The sequence below is a fragment of the Eurosta solidaginis genome, chromosome 5, assembly GCF_040869045.1.
Source record: "Eurosta solidaginis isolate ZX-2024a chromosome 5, ASM4086904v1, whole genome shotgun sequence".
Classification (NCBI taxonomy): domain Eukaryota; kingdom Metazoa; phylum Arthropoda; class Insecta; order Diptera; family Tephritidae; genus Eurosta; species Eurosta solidaginis.
Genome location: NC_090323.1, coordinates 181,267,294 through 181,291,447, shown reverse-complemented (window position 1 = coordinate 181,291,447; position 24,154 = coordinate 181,267,294). Strand labels below are relative to the sequence as shown.

General features: G+C 36.0%; 1 protein-coding gene across 4 annotated transcripts in view; it reads left to right on the top strand.

Moving 5' to 3' along the window:
• The window catches only part of JIL-1 (JIL-1 kinase), a 169,415-nt gene that overhangs the window by 123,130 nt on the left and 22,131 nt on the right, over positions 1-24,154 (top strand). For all 4 annotated transcript variants that reach the window (XM_067786376.1, XM_067786375.1, XM_067786374.1 and 1 more), the window contains 3 exons: positions 17,174-17,258; positions 23,509-23,781; positions 23,857-24,096. In XM_067786376.1, the coding sequence (XP_067642477.1) occupies positions 17,174-17,258; positions 23,509-23,781; positions 23,857-24,096 (598 nt within the window). The remainder of the gene's footprint in view (positions 1-17,173; positions 17,259-23,508; positions 23,782-23,856; positions 24,097-24,154) is intronic.

Genomic DNA, 24,154 nt, shown 5'->3' with positions numbered 1-24,154 from the left:
TCGATTATATGCCGATAACGAATTTGTAACACTGTTAAAAAATCGATAACTTTTCGATGACACGCCGATAATACATTGGTAACACTAATAACAATCTATAAGTTCCCGAAAATAAATTGACATATTTTTTTATAAGACGTCGATAACTTTTCGGTAAGTTATCGATAAATTTTTTGACAACAAATCGATAATGCTCCGATAAGAAATAGGTAGCAAATTCAATATAACATCGATAGATTTTCGATGATAAATTTAAAACTTTGCTATAACAAACGAATCACTCGTCGATTTAATTAACTTAGATTTAATTTATAATTATAATTTAGCCTAATTTAATTTAGTTTAATTTGTTTAAATTTTTCCCAAATCATTAAAGAAATTTAGTTTTACAATTTAATTCAGTTTATCTTAATTTTATTTTACTCTTTTATTTTAGTTTTTTCTTTTCATTCAAGGTTCGAATCGAGCTCAAGGCCAGAACAATAATTTTTTTTCTAATGATAATTATTGTTATTTTTTAATTTTTCTAAATTTGAAAAATTGTATTTTGTTTTTGGAATAGTAAGTAGAAAATTTTTCAGACAACCTGCCATAGCTGCGCAGATAGATCCATTTCGAAGGGTGCTAAGACTTCATCATCAGTACGCTTTATCAATAGGCCGATAAAAACAAAAACAATTGTTAATAAACCATGAGCACTTGGGAATGTCAAACAAAGTAATTGACAATAAACAAAAATCCAGCATTATCAGTGATTTGCACCAGATGGCGCAACACTGAATAACTATAGTTGGTAAAAAGGAATAGAAGTAGCAAATTTGCCAGTCAAACAAACCACCGCTGTATAGCTAAATGGTTAGCGCAGCATGCCTAAAGCGTACTGATGATGAAGGCTTAGCACCCTTCGAAATGGATCTATCTGCGCAGCTATGGCAGGTTGTCTGAAAAATTTTCTACTTACTATTCCAAAAACAAAAAACAATTTTTCAAATTTAGAAAAATTAAAAAATAACAATAATTATCATTAGAAAAAAAATTATTGTTCTGGCCTTGAGCTCGATTCGAACCTTGAATGATTTATCAATAGGCCGATAAAAACAAAAACAATTGTTTTTTCTTTTCTATTTTATTTTAATTATTTTATAAATTTTTTTCAAGGTTTGCACTTTGTTATTTCATACTATATATATAGTATATATTTGAAAAGTGGACTTCCACTCTCTCTATAACTCTCTGTATCATCGAATGCACTACAATTTTACTTCCTTTCCTCCTTATTTTTCCTACACTTCCTTATCTCCATTTACTTCTCATTATAATTCTTCCTCTCACTTTATATATGAAATATTGTGTACCCCTTCGGATATTTACCTCGATAAAGCAAATTTAAAGTATTGTTTCACTTCTACTCCGCCTTTCACTTCCACTTTCACATCCACCCTCACTCTCACTCTCACTCCTTCTACATCGCCTAGCTAAATAACCTAACATATGGAACAGTATATACCAGCTATAGAGAATTCTAAAATTTTATTTCACTCTCACTTATTCCGACCACCACTTTCACTCTTGCTCCTACTTCGATTTTTATTTCTACATTACTTACTTACTTAACTGGCGCTTAGCCCTTTAAACGGTTATGGCCGTCCAACAAGGTGGGCCAGTCGCTTCTTCTCTCTGCCAATTGGTCACACCAAGGGAGTTTAAATCGTTTTCCACTTGGTCCTTCAAGCGGAGTAGGGGCCGCCCTCTTCCTCTGCTTCCATAGACGGGTTCCGATAGAAACACTTTCTTAGCCGGAGCGTAATCTTTCATTCGCATAAAATGGCCTAGACAGCACAGCCGCTGCATTTTAATTCGCTGGACGGGTACGATGAGTGTCTTGTAGAGTATGATTTTCGTTTGCCGAGAGAGGAATTTACTTTTCAATTGCCTACCTAGTCCAAAGTAGCAAGTAGTATAATGTACAAAGATATTACCCTAAAAAGAAACAATGTTCAAATTAAACTTTAAACCAATTTTTGTATCAGTAAAAAAAAATCAGGCATTCGCTCCTGTTTCTAATTATATCTATCTCTGACTCTTTATTTCCAAAAAAATATGAGAGTATACATCTCTTCGTGTACTTGAATGTATGAAAATTGTGTGACCTTGATTTATTTATAGCTGTCGTGTTTCTATTAAGTCGCTGATATCAACTCTATCACGTACTTGGTTCCCACATTACACCACAACTCTACTTATGCTTAGATTCTCTAGTACTCCTCACAGCAGAGCTGGGTAGTAATGATTACTTTAGGTAATCAATACCCGTCGATTCCCCATTACATGTACTTGAGGAAAGTAATCAATTCCTTTCCTCCACAGCAAAGGAATTGATTACATTTCAATTCCTCAAAAAAAAAAAATACCAAAAGTAATTTCGTTTTTGGACGCTCAAGTACAAAAAATTTTTTGTTTGTAATTGAAAAAAAAAAAATAAACTTTGTTCAAATGTAATTTCTGTCCAAGTAAAGTACTGCTGTTAAAGTAAAGTACTGAAAGGAATTGCAAATGTAATTGAAAATTTTCCAATTACATTACAAGGAATGGAAAAAGTACTTTCGAATTTCCCATTCCTCAAAGGAATTGCAAAAGTAATTGAAAAATTCTTAGTATAAAAAATATTTTTGCGATTGTAGCAGTGATTTTATGAGGCCATAGTAACTTTTTGGACCATAAGAAAATGTTTTTAAAACACAAGCACTGCCTTCAATGACTTGCAATTAATTTTTTCTCGCCATATATAAGGAAGGTTAAGGTAGGATTGTATCATCGTAGTTTAGATTTGCTGATGAGTGGCCGGCCAATTGCTTTGTACGTGGCTAGCAACGTTTCTTCATCTTTTTTTTTACCAAGTGCAAGCGACTTAAGGATTTTGTTGCGGTTTTGTAGTTAAGATACAATTTCGATGGCACACGTCTTGAAAGTGAGAGTGTGATCGAATGTTACTCCTAAGATATTTCAATGGCTGACAATCGGTAGCGCAGCACCATCGACGTGAACGTCCAATATTCCACGTCGCAAAACAGTGACCGTGGATTTGGCCGGCTAGGTTCAGATAATTTGAGTTTATCTTTTTATACAAAGGGGAAGGGTGTATCTTCTATATCTTGGAGTATAGTACCATGGTTGACTGTGTCAAAAGCTTTTGACAGTGCTGGTAGTGCTATGTATTTTGCGGAAGCCATGCTGATGAGTGGCTAGGCGAAGATTCGCACTAAACGGAGCAGGAAGGTTTCTAATGTCTTCGCTACTGGCGAACAGAGTAATACCGGTCGTCATAACTCACCTTTGTTAGCCGGTTTCCCAGCTTGAAAACGTGCGTCAGGTATCTTTCTTCCTCAGCGCCAAGATATTTTAGCATTGGCATGACTACTTCATTTGGACCTATTGATTTAGAAGGTTTGGCTTTTTTCATGGCTTCTTCAACCTCTGTGGGGTGATGGTAACGGGTAACACGTCGTGTTTGTGTCTATGTTCCCCTCATCCGAAGAATTAAAAATTCCGGGCATTAAACATTTCTGGCAAAAACAGCTGACGCATGTCTTCGAGTCACCAGAGTTGTATCGCCAAAAGCGATGGATAAATTACACAAGCCGACAAAATTTAACCAACATTCAGACCCAGATACCGGACTATATATTTTTGAAGGTTTATGATGCGCTGAATCCAAATCTGGCCTCAGAATTGCTCTATCAGCTCTGGTTGAAAAACACCGTTTTGCTCAGTTTTGGGGTTATGTAGTCTTGTAGATGTTTTCTTTCACCAAAATTAAAGGATGGCATCTTTAAATACAAGTCTTCTTATTTCAAATGGCGTTCAGTTTGCTCGAATATTTTTTCGCTGAGATATCGTATTTTGAAATTTTGTCGTGTGGTAGCGGTGGTTTCTAGGGGTTAGACACTTTAGGTTAGAATATCTCGAAAACCAGAGCTGATAGAGAAATTTTGAGGCCAGATTTCGATTCATAGCATCAAAATCCTTCGAAAATATATAGTCCGGTTTCTGGGTCTGAGATGCTGTCGACCTGTGTTATCATTGTATTTTTTTTTTTGGTTAGATAAGGACTTTACAGAATCTTTTAATTAATTTTTAAACATATATCAGCTGAGCTCGAATCATAGCGCTGAGCCTGGTGACATTGCAGTACAATCGGATTCTGATTCTGCAGAAATCGCAGTGTATCCTTCGACTTCATCTCACATGGTATCCATACTTTAACTTTTGGTACCGTGGGGATTTGCGCTTTATTCACCACCTTGAACTTGGCGTTCGTGCCTTGGCTTTGGAGGTTTGGAACCACTTCCTCCAGCCACAGCAAGCTCGCGGACGCTATCTTCTTCACATCAGGGTAGTTGGGGCCACCTGTCCTACAGCTTTTGGCCTACTTATCTTGTCTCTGCGGTTGCCTTGTTTCGGGGCTCTGGGACTGGGTTTTTTCAGACACTTGAAAGTAGACTTTTCGCCTTCCGCCGAACATTGCCTCTTCATTCTGCCATTCGACGCTTCTTCCTACTCGTACTGGTTGCAGTGCCGAGAGTTTCTCACAGAAAACCTTTTGAACTGCCTTCGACCTACTTCTACCGCCTCGTGAGCCCATTCCAAGCGCTCGATCCCCGCTTCTGTTGGGTCGACCACTGTTCCCAGGCGTTGGGCAATTCTTAGTGCTGATTGGTAATGCGACAGGGCTCTCTTACTTCCTCTGCCCAGTACCCTTCTCCACTCTTCTACTCCGTTTTCAGTTGTATGCTTTTCCAACACGGAGTTCATTGAATCAGCACTACTCTCGCTCTCCGGATCCGACGCATCGCTTAATGCGTTTTTGTCGTTTTTGGCTTGTGACTCAGTCCTCCCATTATCACCGTCCTTATTAGAATTAGTATGATGAGTATTTCATCTTCGTCGTTTGACCACCTGCCCGACAGGGCGGGCTCAGCGGTTCAGTATTATGTACGGGGAAAGAACTGTCCTCCGCAGCAGCGCCTCTTACTGCGGTAATTCCATCAATACTTCCCGAGTGGTCCAGTATCGGGAAGGCTTCGTTCGAATTTATCCCCTGGCTGCAAATCGTACAATAGGCACGGTCCGAATAACGCCGTGAATTTGGGGGTTGGCAGTTCTTGGTCACCGACATTCTGCCGCCCTCCTATGAGGCGAAACGGCGTAGATGCCAGTCCTAAACCGCTGCGCCTCATAGTCGGGCGACAAGGTACCTCCCTTAGTGAGGGATATCAGAAGCATACTTCCAAACCTTTTTCCCATATAAAGCCAAGTAATTCATGCGAAAAATTTACAATTTCATCAACACAAATGGGTTTTTATTGGAATACATTTTACATCTGTGCCGGAATCCTGTTTTCTATATTACTTACTTACTTACTTAATTGGCGCTTAACCGTCTAAACGGTTATGACCGTCCAACAAGGGGCGCCAGTCGCTCCTTCGCTCCGCCAACCGGCGCCAATTGGTCACACCAAGGGAGTTTAAATCGTTTTCCACATGGTCCTTCCAACGGAGTGGGGGCCGCCCTCTACCTCTGCTTCCATAGGCGGGTTCCGATAGAAACACTTTCTTGGCCGGAGCATCATCTTTCATTCGCATAACATGGCCTAGCCAGCGCAGCCGCTGCGTTTTAATTCGCTGGACTATGTTGATGTCTGCGTATAGCTCGTACAGCTCATCATTAAATCTTCTTCGGTACTCGCCATCGCCAACGCGTAGAGGTCCATAAATCTTTCGAAGAACTTTTCTCTCGAACACTCCCAAAGCCGCTTCATCTGCTGTTGTCATGGTCCATGCTTCTGCCCCATATAGCAGGACGGGTACGATAAGTGACTTGTAGAGTATGATATTACATTTGTGAAATATGTAACAACAAAAGAAAACGCATTTTAAATAATTAATGTTGTTTACGTTATGCCAGCAGAATGTATCAAAGAAAATTAAAAAGTATATTGCTTTCCTATAGCCACCACCTTTTGATAGCAGAGGAAGGAAAGGAGATGCCTTTACTTAGCTGTGAACTTTAAGAGGATAATGATTTTATATTCACTGGTATTTCCAAAGCTTTCACTTACCACTCACAAGAAAAATCTGATGAAATAATGAAAAGTGTGACCCGAAAAGTCACCCACATAAACCGGAGTAAATTCCTATACACAAACTAACTTGTAGTTTTTCAAATACTTTCGCAATTCCTTTGAGGAATGGAATGGGAAATACGAAAGTACATTTTCCATTCCTTGTAATGTAATTGGAAAGTTTTCAATTACATTTGCAATTCCTTTCGAAAGTACTGGGGCAGAAATTACATTTGAGCAAAGTATTTTTTTTTTCAATTACAAACAAACAATTTTTTGTACTTGAGCCACAAAAAACGAAATTACTTTTGGTAATTTTTTTTTTGAGGAATTGAAATGTAATCAATTTCTTTGCTGTGGAGGAAAGGAATTGATTACTTTTTCCAATTACTGAGGAATGTAATGGAATTGAATTTACCCAGCTCTGCCTCACAGTATACCAGTACCCCATACTACGCCCGATTTCAATTCTACATACATATATACATATACCATTTACAAAGACTACGCTCACACCTTACGCTTGCATTCGGAATTTCCTCATATCGTGATAAAAGCTGTTTACACATCAAAAATTTGCAAATATGCAAAACTGTATTGCTGTTCCTTTTTTATAATTTTTTTTTTGTTAACAACGCAACTAAGTCTTTGCAAAAATGTTGAACACACATTGAAGCTAAAAATAAACCAAATGTACGAGCAACAACAATTTCAAAGTCATATAAGCCAAATCACGAATGACTCTTAACCACGTTAAATAATTTAAAAAAAATTGCAAACAATTACATAAAATGTGCAATAATTGCATTGGTTCGTCGGCAAACATTGCCAATGTGTAAAAACCTATTCATTGCAGTTGCTTTAAGAGTAATTCCATTAGGGGGGAATGACGACCGGCTACTTGTGTGTATAAAAATAAATATGAACAAGTAAGGAAGGCTAAGTTCGGGTGTAACCGAACATTACATACTCAGCTGAGTTTTGGAGACAAAATAAGGGAAAATCACCATGTAGCAAAATGGACCAGGGTAAGCCTGGAATGTGTTTGTATGACACGGGTATCAAATGGAAGGTATTAAAGAGTATTTTAGAAGGGAGTGGGCCATAGTATATAGGTGGACGCCTTTTCGATATATCGCCATAAAGGTGGACCAGGGCTGACTCTAGAATGTGTTTGTACCATATTGGTATCAAATTAAAGGTAATAACTAATGAGGGTTTTAAAAGGAGTAGCCCTTAGTTGTATATGTGAAGGCGTTTTTGAGATATCGGCCAAAATGTTGACCAAGGTGACCTAGAATATCATCTGTCGGGTACCGCTAATTTATTTATATATGTAATACCACGAACAGTATTCCTGCCATAATTCCAAGGGCTTTTTATTTCGACCTGTAGAACTTTTTCATTTTCTTCTTCATTTCTACTCAATATGGTTGGTGTTCTACCCATTTTACAAATTTTTTTCCAAAGTTATATTTTGCGTCCCTTTTTTCGTATTTGGTATAGTATTATGGCATTTTTTTAATTTTCCGATATCGAAAAAGTGGGCGTGGTCATAGTAGGATTTCGCCCATGTTTAATACCAAGATAAAGTGAGCTCAGATAATAAGTACGTGAACTAAGTTTAGTAGAGATATATCGATTTTTGCTTAAGTTATCGTGTTAACGGCCAAGAGGAAGGACAGACGGTCGATTGTGTATAAAAACTGGGCGTGGCCTCAACCGATTTCGCCCATTTACACAGAAAACAGTTATCGTCATAGAATCTATGCATCTACCAAATTTCACAAGGATTGGTAAATTTGTGTTCGACTTATGGCATTAAAAGTATTGTAGATAAATTAAAATAAAAAAGGCGGAGCTACGCCCATTTTCAGATCTTCTTTTATTTTTCTATTTTGTTGCACCATATCATTACTGCAGTTGAATGTTGACATAATTTACTTATATACTGTAAAGATGATAAATTTTTTGTTAAAATTTGACTTAAAAAATGTTTTTTTTAAAAAGTGGGCGTGTTCTTCATCCAATGTCACTAATTTTTATTTAGCACACATACAGTAATAGGAGTAACGTTCCTGCCAAATTTCATCATGATATCTTCAACGACTGCCAAATTACAGCTTGTAGAACGTTTAAATTAACTTCTTTTAAAAGTGGGCGGTGCCACGCCCATCATACAAAATTTTACTAATTTTCTATTCTGCGCCATAAGTTCAACCCACCTACCAAGTTTCTCGCTTTATCGGTCTTTGGTAATGAATTATCGTACTTTTTCTGTTTTTCCAAATTTTCGATATCGAAAAAGTGGGCGTGGTTATAGTCTGATTTCGTTCATTTTAAATAGCGATCTGAGATGAGTGCCCAGGAACTTACATACCAAATTTTATTGAGATACCTCAAAATTTACTCAAGTTATCATGTTTACGGACGGATGGACGGACGGACATGGCTAAATGAATTTCTTTTTTCGCCCGTAGATCATTTTGGTATATAGAAGTATATATCTATCTCGATTAGTTTATGCCGTTACGGATTACCGTTATGCGAACAAACTTAATATACTCTGTGAGCTCTGCTCAGCTGAGTATAAAAATGGGGATGTATGGGCGGACATATTGTATTCATATGCATATGCATTAAACAACCTGTTGCTGAGAGAAATCGTAGATTGTTATGTATTAAATATGTATGTAGCTGCCGCCGTCGTGTGATGGTAGCGTGCTGCGCCTACCACACCGATGATCCTGGGTTCACGCCTCGCGCAAAGCAACATCAAAATTTTAGAAAACTTTTTTCAATTAGAAGAACATTTTCCTAAGCGGGGTCGCCTTTGGCAGTGTTTGACAAGCACTAAGTGGACATATTGCCATGAAAAGCTTCGCAGTGAAAACTCATCTGTCTTGCAGATGCCGTTCGGAGTCGGCATTAAACAAGTAGGTCCCGGCCCGCCAATTTGTAGTAGAGCACGACGGAAATTGGAAGAAAAGCTTGGCCTAAAATCTCTTCTATTTTATAAATATGTATGTATGTAACGTTTTAAAGATACAATGAAAATCTAAACGGAACTTTGATGGATTCTAAGTGCGTCATATACGGCATCTCTCGCAGTAGAGGGAGTAATTTGATTAAGAATAACTAAATAACGTGTGCATGTGCCAATCAGGTGAACAGAAAAATGTTATAACAGGCCCTCTCATACATACATCCAGCGAGCATTCCATGGAAAATCGTAAATTTTCTTCGATTTTCGAATAGTTCTCACTATGAATTTCCAATGCCAATATACATACATATTTTAAATATATCAGCGTACCGAGGAAGAAAAATTTAAATCAAGGCGCCAACCTTAGTTTTATTATCAAATATTTTTAATGCTCACGGTAATGTTAGCGTAGTTGTAATAATTGTATATGTACTGTAAGCCAATGCGTAATGTGTAATATTGGTATATGTACTGTATGGAGTATTAGAGAATGTACATATACATGTAGGCGTGGTGTGTGGCACTTGTATAATCTATAGAGTAATAAAGAATGAGAGCGTGAGTACTACACTGTAGCGTAATGTGAGAGCAAGGTACGTGGTTAGGTTAGGTTAGGTGGTAGCTGCCCTGCTAAGGATAGCTCACTTGGACAACACGGAGGTCCGTTGTGATACCACATACACCAAAAATAACGGTGACTTAGATCTAGCTTCTTAGAGAATCTTTGGGTAGCAACGATAAAGCTCCGAATGATACCGATCTCTACTTTGGATGAATCCTCGGGAGATCCAAGTGAGTCGCGACCGAAGCACTTTTGCCTAGTTCTGGCAAAAGCTGTGCAATCAAGCATAAAGGAATTTGGTGATTCCACCTCATCATCCTCCATACAGCTGCAGCAGGATGGAGTTTCCAGTATATTGAGACGTACCGCATGGAAACCCATGAGACAGTGCCCTGTCAAAACCCCAATGACCATTGATAGGTGAGCCTTAGTGAACCCAATTATTTCAGCAGACCTCCTGCCATCCACTTTCGGCCACAAAGATCTTGTTACCCTGCAAGACGTGGTGTCCGCCCAACGTTTGCTGAGCCGACTCGAGGCCCAGCTATGGAGGAGCAATCCACAGGTGGCCAGCGGAATCCCGAAATCCCTACAGCCATCTTCATCCGGTTCAGTTGTACCGATGCGGGCCAAGAGATCCGCTTGAAAGTTACCCGGGATATCACTATGGCCCGGGACCCAGATAATCTTAATTGTAAAATAATTCGATGCAATCGCAAGCGAGGTCAGGCACTCCCGACCACCCTCGATCGCACTGTAGTTGAGCTCAAGGCCTTGATAGTCGTTTGGCTATCAGAGTAGATGTTAAATTCCCTAACCGTAGTAGCACTGGATAGCATTCCATCCACCGCATCCTTAATCGCAGCAACTTCCGCTTAGAATACACTGCAGTGATCAGCCAATTAAAACTTGCGGCTTATATTTAACTCTTGACAAAAGATCCCCCACCAATCTTTCCATCCAGCTTCGACCCATCCGTGAACAAGTTAACCGGTCCCATGCCCCAGATAATTCCTCTTCCCCACTCCTCTCGGTGGAATAACTGGGGTGAAGGTTGTAAACGGAGCAGTTATCGACATACAATAGTCCGTTCTGTCCGGGATAAACTCGAAACTGTTAAGAAGGCTAGAGTGTCAGCGGTCAGAAAGCCCATATCCCATATCACGAAGCCTGACCAACGACCTTGCCGCGTCCGCCTTTCCCGCAATATCTACTGGGTATATGTTCAGCATGACGTTCAGTGCCAAGGTAGGTGTTGTTCTGAGAGCGCCACTGATACCGATCAGCGCCGTCCGTTGCATGGACATTAACACCAGACCAGCACCCCATATAGCAGAATCGGTTTGACCACCATCTCATAAAGCCAGTGTACTACTCCTAGCGAGAGTCCCCATTTCTTTCCGATAGCCCCTCTGCAGCAGTACAAGGCAATGGCGGCCTTCCTGGCCCGATCTTCCACATTGGGTCTTCAGGACAGTTTCTTGTCCAAAACAATTCCCAAATATTTAACCTTATCAGAAAGTACCAACGGTACCCATCCAAACGAGGGAGTTCTGAAATCGGGCATCTTATATCTCCTTGTCAAAAGAACCAATTCCGTTTTTCCCGGGTTGACCGCCAATCCACATGATTCAGCAAATGTGGTGCCGTTTTAGTATCTACAATCCACTTAGATATTTGAAGTTGATAGCACAGAGGTTCGTGTCTCCGCTATTAAGCACAACTCGTTTGGTGGCTAGTTATTTAACCACTGCCGCTAGTTGGGTCTAATTCTCATTTGTCCGCCCAGCCTCGAGAGTTACAAACAAGTCTACATACAAGTGAAGTTAATATAAGCGTGTTAAAAAAAATAATAGTTTCCAGACGTACACCTGTATGTGTACACATCGAAACTCTCGTTCTTGGTACTCACGCCTTTTTGATTCATACTTAGGCTAGTTCCTATTATTTCAACATATTCGTTTGTTCTTAATGCCAGTACAGGAAATAATAACGAGTATAAGGACCTTAAACAGGATTAGTTTTCAATTCAGAGTAAAGGAAACTGTTCTCTTCTTATTTTGTATGGAAAACAATAAGCGCAGGAAAATATTCGAGTATACGATTATGCATATACATATATGTACATTAGACGGGGTCGATTTATTAACCGATATCGCGCCATCGATTTTTCGATAAGATTTGGGCTCAGGAAAAAAAGTTCCACTACGCATACCCAAAAAAATAATTTTCGAGCCTGCGAAATTTCATTTTTTTTACTTTGATTTTTAAGGTTTTTTTCATGACCTACTAAAAAAATTTCATTTGATTGTAAATATTTTTTTTTTTTTTAAACTGTTATCGCCAACGTTTTTAGCGGACATTTTTGGGTCGGACAGGGTATACATATGAAAATTTTTTTAGTAGGTCATGAAAAATACCTTAAAAATCAAAGTCGAAAAAGAGTAAAAAAAATTAAATTTAACAGGCTCGAAAATTATTTTTTGTGGTATGCGTAGTGGAACTTTTTTTCCTGAGCCCAAAATCTATCGAAAAATCGATGGCACAATATCGGTTAACTTTTGTGCATGCAAATCGACCCACCCTAATGTACATACATTTACGAGTATATTAAACCACGTATAAATAAAGCTTGCTCTCTTAAACGAAAGTTAATATGACTTACAATGAAAAAAACTTCACGAGTAAATGTAAACGTAAGTGGTGGCTGCCCTTCGAAAAAAAAAGAATAACAATAATGAAGAAAAAGAAATACAATATCAATTTAAAGTCTACAATTAAGTATATGTATGTATGTATAAAAGGTTTGTATATTAAGCAATGAAAATAATAAAGAAGTGAAAGTAAAGTGCAAGTACAGCAAAATTGAAAGTAAAAAAGAAAAAATTAAATATAATATTATAAGTGTGTGCTTATTTCCATAATTGCAGCTATAATAGCTACATCAGCTTCAAAAATACATACGTATGCAGAAGTGGATGCGAATATTTTATATATTTATAAAATATATTTATGTTTTATAGTATTCCAAATATCAAATAGCTGGCAATTCTTTATCTGAAAAATATCAATTAATTTTTCAGAGATTGCAGAGTTTATCACGGATAACAAAATGATGTCTAAGAACAAAAAACGGCGTTCTCAGTGATATGTTTACTTTTGAAATTTTCGGTATTTCCTCACTATCACTCTATATAACACATATTACCTTTAAAGTAGTTTTAATACTGTTATTTTGCGAGCGAAATAGGTTTCGGGATAGGAAAATCTTTCGTTTGCTATGTTAGGTTAACAGTGTAAACATAACTTTGGATAATTATACGGGTCTGCTGTTATTCCTCAAAATGTAACCCGAGACACACCGTACTATGTACGTCCCAATCGTATATTTTTGGAGGTCTATTAAGCTAGCCCAACCTTTTCAGCCCAATCAAAAAACGAGGCCGTACTAAATTGCACAATATTTAACGCTAATTTAATACGGGTTAATTAAATTTATTACACTTGTCTTTTAAAACATATCGAGGGTTGGGCTAACTTAAGTTTAAGCTAGCCCAACCCATATGCACAATCAAAAAACGAAAACGTATTTCAATTACAGCATATGACAAAAAACGAGACAGTACTAAATTGCACAATATTTAATGCTAATTTAATACGCGTTAATTAAAATTATTACACTTATATTTTAAAAAAATATCGAGGGTTGGGCTAGCTTAAGTTTATTTATATTTTTTAAAATACAAGTGTAATAAGTTTAATTAACCCATATTAAATTATCATTAAATATTGTGCAATTTAGTACGGTCTCGTTTTTTGATTGGGCTGGAAAGGTTGGTCTAGCTTAAGATACCTTATTTTTGGGGTTATGCAAAACTATTTTTAGAATTTATTTTAGCGTTTCGGAACATATCGGGACTATTTTGTGACCGTTATGATATTTTGTGATAATTCCGAAGCCATTTCCATATAGTTGCGGAATTAAGCTAACAACTATTTCGGCTTCATTTCGGGACTATTTTGGAATCATTTAGCAGGGCTAGGCAAAATTAATTTCTGAATGCGAAAATTTATGGCGCTGGTATTATTATTGGATTGCCATCGGTATATTATCGATGTGTAATTGACTTGTCATCGATAACCACTTTTATCAAAGAGTTATCGCGCTTAACATTTTTTTTTTATTAAATCGACATTTTTTCGATAACAAATGCGTATTTTTTTGATAAAAAGTCAACTTTACTTAATTTACGCTTGGTCGTCCAACAAGGCGCACCAGTCGTTCCTCGTTGGGTTAAATGGCGCCAATTGGTCACACCAAGGGAATGTAAATCCACCTGGTTCTTCCAACGGAGTCGGAGCAGCAGTCTTTATCTGCTTCCGATAAAAATACGAGCATCGTCTTTCATTCGCATAGCATGGCCTAGCCAGCGTAGCCGCTGTTTCAATTCACTGGACTATGTTTATGTCTGCGTAAAGCTCGTACAGCTCATTATTAAATCTTCTTCGGTACTCGCCGTCGCCATCATGAAGCAGGACGGGTGCGATAAGTGACTTGTAGACCACGATTTTCGTTTGCAGAGAGAGGACTTTACTTTTTAATTGCCTTCGTAATTCAAAGTGGCATTTATTTGCAAGCGTGATTATTTGCTGGATTTCAAAGATAATTTTGTTGTTTGTGTAAAAGCTGAATTTCAAATAAACGAAGTCACACGTCTATAGTGGCGTAGTTGCCAAGCCGCAAATGCGCTGACTCTTTGCTTTATGACAGCAAGTACTTTGGTTTGTCCTCATTCTCCCTTAAACCCATCTTCTCCGCTTCTTTTACAGTTTGGAGTGAGCAGAACTGACGGCGCGGGTATTCAGGCCGATGATGTCAATAACGCCAGAGTTCCAGAGCAGTTAAGTTCTGCAACTAGTAAAATTTTCTCCAGCATCAAATTAATGAAATCGCACGATAGGGGTAACCCTGTCTGAAACCTCTATTTGTTTCGACCGGCTCGGAGAAATCCTTCCCAATTCCGACTGAGCATGTTGCTCAACGCATATCCGTATAAGTTTTACATAGCGCCATATAGGCAGCTCCTTTAAGTGCTGTCGAAGTCGGCTTTAAACTCGACGAGGAGGTGATGTGTGTTCTTTTTTCGGGGGGTTTCCAGGATTTGGCGCATTTTGAAAATATGGTCGATGGTAGATACACCAGGGCCCATATCGTGTTATACGATCACGTATCAAAGCAATTTGACTCAATCTATAAATGCGAAACTGTCAAAATATTCATAACAATTATAGTAAGGTATGGATCTTATGAGTACTAAAAGCTACCATTTCACATATTTCCCTAATCCGCTTACCCATTTCATTGCTATTGCGATTTAAAAAATTGATTTCGATCACGGATCGTATAACGCGATACGGGTCCAGGTTTGAAGTCGGACTATAAGTTGGGTTTAAATCTTCAGCATACTATGCTTAAATGGACCTTATATGCGATGTTAAGAAGCCTGATGGCCGATTCCGCGATATTGGCGTAGTTTGCAGAGTCCCCCTTTATAGATTCCAATCGTCAGGCGTACTCGTCAGACCATATCTTGCAAATAAGCTGATGCATGGGCTTTACCAACTCCTCGCCGCCGTATTTGAATAGCTCTGCAGGCAATCCATCAGCGCCCGCGGCCTTGTTTTTTAATCTGGCTACTGGCTATACTGACTTCGTCATAACCGTGTGGAGCGACATTAATTCCATCATCATCGATTGAGGGTTTGGGTTTATTGTGAAGTGTTCCCTTAATGCTCTAAGTACTCTCTGGGCATCGATAACATGGTCGCTATTTTCGTTCTTACAGAAAATTTGGCCCGGACTTGAAACCCTCCGCGTGCCGCCAAATTGTTTGGCAGCTCAAGCTCTTACGCCTTTCTGCCTCTGCTTGTTTCTTCCTGTACCTGTCGTTCGTACCAGTTGTTTTTTCGTGGTCGCCGGTAACCAATTTTTTCCTTAGCGTCGAAATTGTGGCGTCTATATATAACTCTAACAATTCACAATGCAAAAAAAAGAAACAGTGCCATCGTTGCCAACTGTTTAAGGGCACGTAGCAGTCAAGTGTGATAATGTTTTTGCCTTTAATACATGTGTTTTGCTATTTTTTGCATTATAACGTCTGCTTTACTGAAAGTTTGATTTTTTTTAACATTAATTGAACAAATTTAACTTCTAGCTAGCTAAAAAGTTACATAACAGATCTTCTCTATTCATGGTCTTGCAACTTAAAATAAAATTATATGTGCTCCAATACGTGTCTATATCGTCGATGACGCGAACACAGCACTTGTTGAAACGAATTTTTGATAATGATGGAATGAAATGTGCATGGTGTTAAAAGAAAGGTGTGTGCTTAGTAGAACTGTTGATAATAATAATACCCAACGGATTAATACCCTCCAAAGCTCGACCGACCGGCGCGAGGCGCGCATCCGCTTGACGCACGGATTTGTTTTTTTCTTTTTTGCCGAGTTGATGATAGGCGGAGGTTTGTTAAGCGTCGAGATCTAAAACTGCTCAGCTACAGAATAAAAATCATCACCTGAGTACTATACAGAACAGTTAAAAATTACATAACAGTTGGAAATTATACATACTACATTGTTAAATAAGTGAACATTTTTAGTTTATTTGATTCTTTTTTGTTACGAGTTTAGATAGGATAATACAGGTTTCTTTTATGGTAAAAGTGAATCCCTTATATCAAATGAACTAAAATGAGTCATAAAATCATGACACAAAGGTTTAATGTGGCCATATAAATCGTTCCCGAGATGATGGGGCTAGTACCTTAATGGTGCTTTGTTACCGGAACGTACCGGACATATATCCGGAAAAGGACCATGAACATCATCGATAACACTCCTCAAAGCTTTCGGGGAGTGTCTTTATCGTTAATACAACAACAACAAGACGTTTGTAATGTCTTTACACTCGTGATGGGACGTTAAAGTTTACTTCGTTCAAAAGAATTGGACTAGAACTAATCGATTAGCAAAAGTGGCTTAGTAAAATAATCTATGATAGCTATCTGTAATCAAACCCGACTAATTGTTTGCATTCGATTAGTGAGTTCTGCTATTCGTAAAGGCATTGTGGAAGTATTGTTAGCCATCCTCAGCGCACATATATCGTACTTTGCTTCTTTTGCATCTTCCACACAAGCCACCTTTTCACAAACTATCGATTGTAACTAAGAGCCCAGTGTTTGATGTTCAGAATGTAGCCAAATTCTGAATAGCTGTTAACTTCATAAGTTTGCATGCATTTTGAAATTTAAAATGTTGAGTGAGGTTTTTTTTTCTACTGTAAAGTTTTGATTAATGGAGTCAGCAGCTTTTACCGCGTCGTCAACAATAAGCTATGTTTAAGTTGATATCAGCTGTTTTTAACAAAAGTTACTAATGATTTTTGAATGTAAAATAAAAATATTCAACATTCAATTTTTATGTTTTTTATTTCAGGTTCTTGAGGCTATACAACAAAGTCCGTTCCTAGTTGGTATGCATTATGCATTCCAAACTGATTCGAAATTATATTTAATTTTGGGTAAGTAATTGCAACACCTTTTTATACTGATTTTTATTTGATTATAAATATTATTTATTTTATTTGATATACTTTGCTTTGAGTGGAAAGAGGCATCTGCCTAAACATCAGTATGAATGTAGGTGAGCTTGAGTTCAAAACTCAGCACATGAACAGCTAGCTAATAATAAGTGAAATTCAGAAGCATGTTCTAGTATCCATCGCCGTGCTAATCTTTTTTTCTCTGATTACAGTAACACAATTTATTTTATTTTATTAAATAGTTAGTTCGTGGGTGAAAAATACCTTTTGATGCGTTCTTTTGATGCCCATATTTGCATACTTCATTTTATTTATGGGGTATTCCATCCCATTTCGACCAATTTTGAACCCGACCCCATAAGAATTGGCTGAAAGTTTTTCTTCTTTTTCTAGCTTACGAAAGACGTTTTTCAGAATTTTTTCAAATTTTTTCATCCAACTCAAGAAAAGGTATGAATTTTTAAAAAAACACCGTTTTTGTTTTCAAAATGCTATAACTTTTTCAAAAATTGACCGTTTGGGATCTTTTTTTTTTAAATTTGTTTTTAAATGTACAAAAAAAATTTTTTAAGTTAAGAGATTTTTCGAATTTCGCCATTTTTTTTCTCATAAAAAACTTCAATCAAGTCTGCAATCATCCCCACTAATCCCGGAGTGGACCGATTTTTATACTCAGTTGAGCAGAGCTCACAGAGTATATTAAGTTTGATTGGATAACGGTTGGTTGTACAGGTATAAAGGAATCGAGACAGATATAGACTTCCATATATCAAAATCACCAGGATCGGCAAAAAATTTGATTTAGCCATGTCCGTCCGTCCGTTAACACGATAACTTGAGTAAATTTTGAGGTATTTTGATGAAATTTGGTATGTAGGTTCCTGAGCACTGATCTCAGATCGCTATTTAAAATGAACGATATCGGACTAACCACACCCACTTTTTCGATATCGAAAATTTCGAAAAACCGAAAATTCATTACCAAAGACAAATAAAGCGATGAAACTTGGTAGGTTAGTTGAGCTTATGACGCAAAATAGAAAATTCGTAAAATTTTGGACAATGGGCGTGGCACCGCCCACTTTTAAAAGAAGGTAATTTAAAATTTGGCAGGAACGTTACTCCAATTATTAAATGTACGATTAATAAAAATTAGCAAAATCGGAGAAGGACCACGCCCACTTTTTAAAAAAAATTTTATTAAGTAAAGTTTTAACAAAAAATTTAATATCTTTACAGTATATATGTAAGTAAATTATGTCAATATTCACCTCCAGTAATGATATGGTGCAACAAAATAAAAGAAAATTTCAATATGGGCGTGGCTCCGCCCTTTTTCATTTAATTTGTCTAGGACACTTAATGCCATAAGTCGAACAAAAATTTACCAATCCTTTTGAAATTTGGCAGGCGCATAGATTTTATGACGTTAATTGTTTTCTGTGAAAATGGGCGAAATCGGTTGAAGCCACGCCCAGTTTTTATACACAGTCGTCCGTCTGTCCTTCCGCATGGCCGTTAACACGATAACTTGAGCAAAAATCGACATATCTTTACTGAACTTAGTTCACGTACTTATCTGAACTCACTTTATCTTTGTATATAAAATGAACGAAATCCGACCATGACCACGCCCACTTTTTCGATATCGAAAATTACGAAAAATGAAAAAAATGCCATAATTCTATACCAAATACGAAAAAAAGGGATGAGACATGGTAATTGGATTGGTTTATTGACGCGAAATATAACTTTAGAAAAAACTTTGTAAAATGGTTGTGACACCTACCATATTAAGTAAAATGAAATGAAAAAGTTCTGCAGGGCGAAATAAAAAAACCCTTGAAATCTTGGCAGGTATTACATATATAAATAAATTAGCGGTATCCAACAGATGATGTTCTGGGTCACCCTGGTCCACATTTTGGTCGATATCTGGAAAACGCCTTCACATATAAAACTACCACCACTTCCTTTTAAAACTCTCATTAATACCTTTAATTTGATACCAATATCGTACAAACACATTCTAGAGTCACCCCTGGTCCACCTTTATGGCGATATCTCGAAAAGGCGTGCACCTATAGAACTAAGCCCCACGCCCTTTTAAACTACTCATTAACACCTTTCATTTGATACCCATATCGTACAAACATATTCTAGAGTCACCCCTGGTCCACCTTTATGGCGATATCTCGAAAAGGGGACCACCTATAGAACGAAGGCCCACTCCCTTTTAAAAATACTCATTAACACCTTTCATTTGATACCCATATCGTACAAACAAAGTCTAGTCACCCCTGGCCCACCTTTATTGCGATACCCTGAAAAGGCGTCCACCTATAGAACTAAGGCCCACTCCCTTTTAAAATACTCATTAACACCTTTCGTTTGATACCCATATTGTACAAACGTATTCTAGAGGTTACCCTGGGTCCACCTTTATGGAGATATCTCGAAAAGGCGACCGCCTATACAACTACCACCACTCCCTTTTAAAACCCTCATTAATACCTTTAATTTTATACCCATATCGTACAAACATATTCTAGAGTCATCCCTGATCCACCTTTGTGGCGATATCCCTAAATGGCTTCCACCTATAGAACTATGGCCCGCTCCCTCATAAAATACTCTTTAATGCCTTTCGTTTGATACACATGTCATACAAACACATTCCAGGGTTTCCCTCGGTTCATTTTCCTACATGGTTATTTTCACCATAGCTCTCAACTGAGTATGTAATGTTCGGTGACACCCGAACATAACCCTTCTTACTTGTTTTTTATATTTTTTTTTATTTAATCAATTTTATTTATATAACAAAAAAATTTAAGAAAATGATTTTTTAGTATTCTTTTCTTTATATATTATGGTAATCTACGATTAAAATAACCAGGATTAATGGCTGACACAGTAAACGAGTCATTTTAATCGTAGATTATCATAATATATAAAGGCAGGAATACTTAAAAATCATTTTCTTAAATTTTTTTGTTATATTAATAAAATTTATTCAAAAATAAAAAAATTTTTTTTCAATTACATAAAAAAAAAAATATAAAAAAAAATCGGCCCACTCCGGGATTAGTGGGGATGATTGCAGAATTGATTGAAGTTTTTTATGAGAAAAAAAACAATGGCGAAATTCGAAAAATCTCGAAAAACTGAAAAATTAAAAAAAAAACTTTAAAAATTTTTTTGTACATTTAAAAACAAATTTAAAAAAAAAAAAGATCCCAAACGGTCAATTTTTGAAAAAGTTATAGCATTTTGAAAACAAAACAGTGTTTTTAAAAATTCATAACTTTTTTTGAGTTGGATGAAAAAATTTGAAAAAATTCTGAAAAACGTCTTTCGTAAGCTAGAAAAAGAAGAAAAACTTTCAGCCAATTCTAAACGGGTCGGGTTCAAAATTGGTCGAAATGGGATGGAATACCCCTTATATATATAAGTATAAAAAAAGGTGGCAGCATTTTAAAATATCTCATCACAACACTCCCTGCAGCGACAATGGAAGACAGTCACGCAAAGCACCAGTTTTGCAATACAGATTTAAGACTACTTTCGAAGTCGTGTAATTTCAGAACCACCCACGACGGAACAAGTAGAGAATGCATTCAAAGGTCTGCAAAGGGCGACAATTGGCATTTCGTAGGACATCACAATTTTCAAAGAACTGCGAGGGTACAAAATTAGAACTACATATTTGGGATCGTTCTGCGCTAGTGCGGAACTAGTGCGATTTGCTGCCTGGGCCTAAACAAAAGCGCTTACAATATAACACGCCATTTATTCAAATAGTAGCCGTATTCTAGAGAGAAATACATATAGCTCGTTAGAATATTTATTACATTTTTTTATTTATATGTTGCTTTACTTTTTTATACGTTTTTTTTAAATTTTTTACAAAATATATATTTTTTATTCCTTTTTGGGTTTATGTTTTCTTTTTAATACTCTCTCATTTCGTAAACTTTTCTTTTATTCTTAATGGCTCTTTTCTCAACTTTAAGTAATACTTTTCCAATTTTTAATTTGTTTTTATTTGCCATTATAAAAATAAATATTATTTTTGTTCTTTTGTTTGTAATTTTATAAAATTTGTTTCTTTTTGACTAGTGTTTCTTTTCTGAATTTTTTAAATATTTTGTTTTTTACTTTTCAATTTTAGAATACAAATATTTTTTTTATTGTTGGATTTCTTTTACTTATTCAGCTTTTTTAGGTTTTTTTGTTCGTTTAAAATTTGTTTATTTTTCTAATTGTGTCTTATTTTTTAAATGTGTTTTTTCTTCAAAACTTATTTCTGTAATTCAAAAAGTTCTTGGTGATTCAAAATAATTGATTCCTAATTTTTTTTTTTAATTTTTAGATTTGTTATCGATTTTTAAAATTTTATTTCCGTTCTTCAATTTGTTTTGTTTACACATTCTTGAAACACAAATAAATGTAGTGTTTTATTTTTTCTTATTAGCGTAAAGTGTTGACCTAGCTTTCAAAATTTTATTTTTTTTTAACTAAAACTTGTTGTATTTTTTCTAAATATTTTTATTCTTGATTTTTAAAACAATTATTTTTAATTCACCAAATTATATATTTTTTTACTTAATATTTGTTTTAGTCTCTAAAATTTTTGGTTTACCTGACATATTTTAACTGGTGCCTTTTGTGCTTAATTTTTTTGGTTTTTTTTCCTAAAAGACTTTTTTATTAATTGTAAAAACGTTTTTATTTAAATTATTTTATTATTTCTTTCCAGTTTTCAAATTCGGTCTGTTATTTTTTTTTTTACCAAAAAGTTTTGACCTAGCTTTTAAAATTTGATTTTATTTTTTAGCTAAAGCTTGCTCTTTTCGTTTTAAAAATCGTGGTTTTATTTTTAAATATGTGACCCCGTCTATGAAAAGGTGGCTTATGACTCAAAAAAGAAATTGCAAGAAACAGCTGTTGTTTTTTGAGTTATAAGCCACTTTTTCATAGACTGTGTAACATATGTGTTTTTTAGTTTATGAAAGTGATTTTTATTCTGGAGTTAGTAAATGTTTTTATTCTTGATTTTTAAAACAATTATTTTTAATTCACCAAATTTCGTTTTTTTTTTTCATTTTAAAATTACCTACATATATTTTTTTAAAGTTAATATTTGTTTTAGTCTCTAAAATTTTTGTTTATCTAATGTTTAATTTGCTGTATTCTATAGATATTAATTTTTCATTAAATAAATTTAGGCTTAATCTGCTATTGAATGAAGTAATTTGATTATTTAATATTTCTTAGTTAAGATACATTTGAAAATAGTCTATAAGGAGGTTCTGATTGTCCTAGACTATATTATAATAAATACAAAAACAGAAGCATATTGTTCTTAAGTTTTCTTTACATTTTTATTGTTCTCCTTAATTTCAAAAACGTTTTTTTTTAGATTTAAAATTAGTTTTTGATTTCTTTTCACACTAGTTTCCGTAACTGTAATGTATTTTTTTTTTAATTTTGTAAATAATTTTTTTGTGTGATAATCTTAGTACTTTTTCTCAATTTCAAAAACTGTTTACTTAGTTCAAGGCGAATTCATACGAGGTGTGGCAAAGCGAATTCAACCAATTCGCCGTGCAGAAGAATGTCATGTCAAAAGAAAATTTTAATTGATTTCGATTAACTTACATATTAAAGTATAAGGCGCTGTATGAAAAAAAATAATCAAGGAAAAGCAATCAGCTGTTGGGATAACAACACCTGGTACTGAATTCGCCTTGACTTGGTTGTATTCAAGGCGAATTTAGTACCAGGTGGTAGTATCCCATCAGCTGTTTGCTTCTTCTTGATATTTTCCATACGATGCCTTGGTACATCAATATGTCAGTTTATCGAAATCAATGCTAATTTTTTCTGATTTGACATTCTTATGCACGCCGATTTTCATTGAACTCACTTTGCTCCACCACCTTGTATAGATTCGCTTTGGTTAAGTTTTTACACAGTTTTTTTGGTTTCCAAAACCTAATGTTTCTTTAGCTTGAACTGTCTGGTCTATGGGGATCTCACATATGTAAATTGAATGAGATCTTAGTATTTTTTCCAATTTTATAGAATTGCTTTTAAGTACATAACGAATAGTTACAATTGTAAAATCCGTTTTGGTATTCAGTTTTTATCTTTTATTTTGATTAATTAGTTGAATTTGTTTTCTCCAATGCAAAAAATAAAAATACATTTTTTTTCTTTACAGATTATGTCAGTGGTGGCGAACTATTCACGCATCTCTATACAGCCGAACATTTTTCGGTTGCAACGGTACGCATTTATATTGCCGAAGTGGTGCTCGCTTTAGAGCATCTACATAAATTGGGTATCATCTATCGTGATATAAAACTCGAAAACATATTACTTGATGGTCAGGGTCATATTGTATTGGCCGATTTTGGTTTGTCGAAAATTTTCGAACCAGATTCGGATCATCGTGCGCATAGTTTTTGTGGTACATTAGAATATATGGCGCCAGGTTGGTATTTATTTTTTATTTTTGTAATAATTTATATATATAATAATAATTTTGTATTTCATATTTTCTTTATAGAAATTATACGCGCTGGCCCGACTGGACATGATCTCGCTGCCGATTGGTGGTCTGTTGGTGTACTCACCTATGAATTGCTCACAGGAGCTTCGCCTTTTACCGTTGCCGAACAACAAAATTCACAAGTCGATATTTCACGTCGTATACAAAAAGTCGATCCGGTTTTACCATCGACGCTGAATGATACTGTTAAAGACTTTATATTGAAAATGTTGCATAAGGATCCTAAAAAGCGTTTAGGTGAGTAAGTTTGTAAGATAATATGAAAAGAAAAATGTTCTCATGTTGCCCTGCCAGT